Source organism: Ceratotherium simum, chromosome 39 (genome assembly GCF_057802395.1).
Source record: "Ceratotherium simum simum isolate JZ-2026a chromosome 39, ASM5780239v1, whole genome shotgun sequence".
Lineage (NCBI taxonomy): Eukaryota > Metazoa > Chordata > Mammalia > Perissodactyla > Rhinocerotidae > Ceratotherium > Ceratotherium simum.
Window position 1 is genome coordinate 11681648 of NC_141938.1, and position 5178 is coordinate 11686825.

At 48.1% G+C, this 5178-nt stretch overlaps 1 protein-coding gene across 1 annotated transcript; it reads left to right on the plus strand.

Moving 5' to 3' along the window:
- The first annotated feature begins 1448 nt into the window (after positions 1-1448).
- Positions 1449-4867, plus strand: CD70 (CD70 molecule). Its single transcript, XM_004441389.3, has 3 exons — positions 1449-1703; positions 2563-2596; positions 4343-4867. The coding sequence occupies exons 1-3, from the start codon at positions 1527-1529 to the stop codon at positions 4729-4731; spliced, it is 600 nt and encodes a 199-aa protein (XP_004441446.2). The 5' UTR covers positions 1449-1526; the 3' UTR covers positions 4732-4867.
- The last annotated feature ends 311 nt before the right edge of the window (positions 4868-5178 follow it).

Sequence of the window (5178 nt, forward strand, 5' to 3'; positions counted from 1 at the left end):
AAGTAAAAAAAAAATTAAAAATTTTAAAAATAGAAAAAAGCTTATAGAATGAGGATACAAATAAAGAAATATTTTTGTACAGCTGCGCAATGTGTTTGTGTTTTAAGCTAAGTGTCATTACAAGAGAGTCAAAAAGTTTAAAAATTTTTTGTTTATAAAGTAAAAACGTTACAGTAAGCTAAGGTTAATTTATTATTGAAGAGAGAAAAATGTTTTTTTTATAAATTCAGTGGAGCCTAAGTGTGCAGTGTTTGTAAAGTCTACAGTGGTGTACAGTGAAATTTTAGGCCCTCACATTCGCTCATTACTCACTCACTGACTCACCCAGAGCAATTTCCTGTCCTACAGCCTCCATTCATGGCAAGTGCCCTATACAAGTGTACTATTTTTTTATCTCTTGTACCATAAAAGGCATGGTGTAAAAGATATACTGTACCTTTTCTATGTTTAGATACACAAATACTTACCACTGTGTTACAATTGCCTACAGTATTCAGTACAGTAACATGCTGTTCATCTTTGTAGCCTAGGAGCAACAGGCTAGACCATAGAGCCCAGGCGTGTAGTAGGCTATACCACCTAGATCTGTGTAAGTATGCTCTACGATGTTCGCACAACGACGAAATTGCCGAACCATGCATTTCTCAGAATGTATCCCCGTGATTAAGCAACACATGTCTGTAGATGCGTCTCTCCAATGTCTGCCTCTGTCTTCACAGGGCAGTCTTTCCTTTGTTCTCTGTGTCCTCCCCTTCTCTTAGAAGTTCCCCAGTCACTGGATTTAGGGCCCATCCTAATCCAGTATAACTTCATCTTGACCTAATTACATCTGCAAAGACCCTTATTGCCAAATGAGGTCACATACCGAAGTTCTGGGCTGACATGAATTTTGAGGTGACACGATTCAACCCACTACAGCCATCAAAAACAAGGTGGCCTTCCCTTGTGGATCACAGGGGAAGAGAGAACTGAATAGTGATGTGGGATGTTTATAAGAGCAGGCCACGGAAGTAACCATTCCTCTGCTTCTACTCTCTTTCTATTGGGAAGCCCAGTCACGTGGCCCCACCAGCTGCGGCCCGGCACTGTGCCAGGGAGGCTGGGAAGATGGAAAGGAGCACATGGATATTTGGGGAACCCCCCTCCATCCCTGGCTGCTTGCTGTATACCCCTAGTGCCCAGCACTGCATCTGGTCCAGAGTAGATGCTCAATGAAGGTTTGTTGCATGATTGAATAAATGAATGAGTGAATGAGTACCAGGAAAGTAAAGGTGGGGAGGCCAATAGGAAGATTAAAGGGCAGGGTGGGGCAATTCCCTGGCCCACCCTTTCTGGGCGCTGGAGACGGGCAGAAGGGAATTTCCCGCTCTAGTGTAATATCTCAAGCCCCTCCCTTCAGCCGACATCCTCAGAGTGAGGCGGGGCCTGGCAGGTTGAGACAGGCAAAGCCGCCGCGGAGGACAGAAGTTTCCTTCCCTCTTCCTGGCTGCCCTGTGTGCGCCCCTGGCCGCGCCAGCGCACGGCAGATGCAGCGCCGGCCGAGGACCACGATGGCGGAGGAAGGCTCGGGCTGCACCCTGCGCCGCCCGCCCTGGGTGTCCATCCTGCGGGTTGCTTTCCTGCTGTTTCTCATCGGCATGGTGATATATTGCTTTCTCTGCAACCAGCGCCTCGCACAGCAGCATCAGCTCGAATCGCCTGGGGTAAGTCGAGAAGGGAGGATGAGAGAGAGACGCACACCTGCCACCTGTTCGTGGAGCGTGGGGACCTCCGGGTGGGGCCTGGCTTTGCGGGGGGCGCGGAGGGGAGGTGAGCACCCGGGAAAAGAATTGGATCGAGGCAGAGGCATGGTGAGCTAGAGGGTAGACTGACTGATAGACTCACGATTTAAGAAAATGAAAAAGACAAAATCAGAATGAGATGGATAAAAATCAGCCAGGAAGGAAGATCTGGTTGGATAGGGACAAAGCAAGAGATAAAGAGACTGAAGCAGGGAGGTAGGGCAGAAACAAGGCTGCTCTGGGGGTCTGGGACAGTCAGTTCTGCCCAGGAGGTAATTCCCGGGTGGAGATCCCGGGGTGAAAGGATGTATCTGGGGGAAGGTGCATCCGATGTGGGCTAGAAAATGACTCGTCTTTGGTGTTCCCCCAGCAGGCTGACTCAGAGGCTGCTGGGGGCTTCACAAAGCTGGGAGGGAGGGTTCCGGGGCCTCCAAAGACGGGACCAACTGCAGGCACTCATCTGGGAGCCCTGGACACCCACCACCGGGACCCCCTTGTTGGGGCAGCGCAGGGGGCTTTGCCGTGAATAGAAGCAGGTGTGCACGGCGCCCGCGATCTGTCCAGGAAAATGAGAAGTTCTTTTGAAGGTCTTTATGCTCCCTGCTGGTTCAAATCAACTTCCTCTTTAAGAGATCTTAAAAAAAAAAAAAAAAATCATGTCAGCTCGGTGGGATGAGGGGTGGATAGGAGGGTGGGCAGAGAAAAGACAGTTCTTGACCTAGGGGGCCCTCAGAACCCCGGGGCTTATGTTTCTGCTCCGTTTTCTCTGGTTTTCTTCCAGTGGGACGTCGCTGAGCTCCAGCTGAATCATACAGGTAACACGGGGTGCACGTGGGTGTGCGCGCGCGCGAGAAAGGGGGAGGGGGGAGGAGAGAAAAAAAGGAAAGAAATCGAGAGAGAGAGAGAAAGAGAAAGAAAGGAATTGAGAAAGAGAAATAGAGAAAGGGATAGAAAGATAAATAGACAGAAATAGAACAAGAAAAAGAGACGGGGGAGAGAGAGAGACAGGGCAGTATTTTTGTGGGTGTATTCTACCTTACTCTTTCTCTGGGTCCTTCCTGTGTTCTCTTCTCCCCGGGAAGAGCCAAAAAACAATGCCAATAGTGATCGCCAACATTCCTTCATTCCACAAACATTAGTTGAGCAGCTACCGTGAGCCAGGCACTCTTCCAGGAGCCACCTTAGCGACGAGAACAGACAAAAATTCCCCGCCCCTCAGAGCTGCCCTTCTACCGAGGGGATCAGACAATAAATAAACGAACCAGTAAAATATGCAGCATGTCAAGTGGAGCGAAACACGCATATAGTACGTTCTGGGGAAAAATTAAGCAAGGGAGGAGGATTGGGCTTGCCAGAGTCGGCTCTCCGAGAAGGTGGCATTTAAGCATAGATGTGAAGGAGGTGAGGGAACCAGCCATTCTGCGGTCCCTGCCAGCCTCTCTCCCTTTTTGCGTCTCCCACACTCATCCCCAGAGGTGTGGGTGCTGTGGTCATTCCATTTTGTAAGACAGGGAATCCCTGTTCCTCTTTTTCTTCTCTGGCACCTTCTGTTCCGATGATGATAACAGAAGACCACAAATTAGGGTGGCTTATACACAACAGATATTTATTTCTCAAGGTTCTGAGGCTACTGGGGAAGTCCAAGATCAAGGTACCTTCAGTTTCGGTGTCCGGTGAGGGCCCATGCCGTGGTTCATAAAAAAACATCTTCACACTGTGTCCTCACATGGCAGAGGGGGCAAGGGAGCTCTCTGGGGTCTCTCTCTCTTTTTCTTTCTTTCTTTTTTTATTTTTTATTTATTTTTTTTTGAGATACAATTGACATAGAACATCATATTAATTCCAGAAGTACACCATAATGATGGGTTATTTGTATATATTGTGGAATGATCACCACAATAAGTTCAGTTAACACCCATCACCACATACAATCAAAATTGTTTTTTCTTGTGATGAGAACTTTTAAGATCTACTCTCTTAGCAACATTCAAATATGCAATACAGGATTATTGACTATAGTTACCGTGCTGTACATTACATCCCATGACTTATCTATTTTATAACTGGAAGTTTGTACCTTCTGCCCACCTTCACCCATTATGCCCACCCCCACCCCCGCCTCTGGCAACCACCAATCTGTTCTCTGTATCATGAGTTCACTTTTTTGTTTTTTTTTAGGTTCCACATATAAATGAGATCGTACTGTATTGTCTTTCTTTGTCTGACTTACCTCACTTAGCCTAGTGCCCTCAAGGTCCATCCATGCTGTCTCAAATGGCAGGATTGCCTTCTTTTTTTATGGCTGAATAATATTCCATTGTGTATATATACCACATCTTCTTCATCCATTCATCCATCAATGGCTATGGGGTCTCTGTTATAAGGGCACTAATCCCATTCACCAGGGCTCCACCCTCATGACCTAAACTCCTCCCAAAGACCCCGCCTCCTAAAACCATCACCTTGGGGATTAGGTATCAACCTAGGAATTTTGGACATTCAGTCCATAGCACTCAGTTTCCCTAAACCTCCATCATTCTGCCCCCTAACTCTGCCTCCAGGACCACGGCAGGACTTCAGGCTGCACTGGCAGGGCGGTCCGGCTCTGGGCCGCTCCTTCATGCATGGACCAGAGCTGGACAATGGGCAGCTGCGTATCCAGCGCACTGGCATCTATAGGCTGCACATCCAGGTGACTCTGACCAACTGCTCCTCCTCCACATGGACCAGCACGCTCCACAGGGCCACCCTGTCTGTGGGCATCTGCTCCCCCACCACCCGCAGCATCAGCCTGCTGCGTCTCAACTTCTACCGCAGTTGCACCGTCACCTCCCAGCGTCTGACGCCCTTGGCCCATGGGGACACTCTCTGCACCAATCTCACTCTACCGTGGCTGCCATCCCGAAATTCGGATGAGACTTTTTTTGGGGTTCAGTGGGTGCACCCCTGACCATTGTACCTCTTGGCCCAGATTTGTTGGGAGAGGATATTTTTTCTCTTTGTTTACATTTTCTTATAGATCTTTTATTTCTTGGTGCATACAATATCTATGATGTTGTGATTTATATTAAAAAATGTATATGTGATCTTCGTCTTATTTCTGGCACAGAGCTCCTAAAGCCCTTGGAATTTCCTAAGTGAAGAACGCAATAAAGATGTCTCTTGTTATGTTAGTGAGGTGACATTTGGAAAGCTCCTAGGTCACCTAAGAAGGGGGGCTGGTTGCCAGGGGAAGCAACCATGTCCTTAAAGGGTTGAAAATTTCAGCCCCATCCCAGACTTCCGGGGAGGGGAGACCGGCTGGAGATTGAATCAATCATCAATGGCCAGTGAATTAACCAATCATGCCTATGTAATGGAGCCTCCAGAAAAACCCAAAAGGACTGGGTTCAGAGAG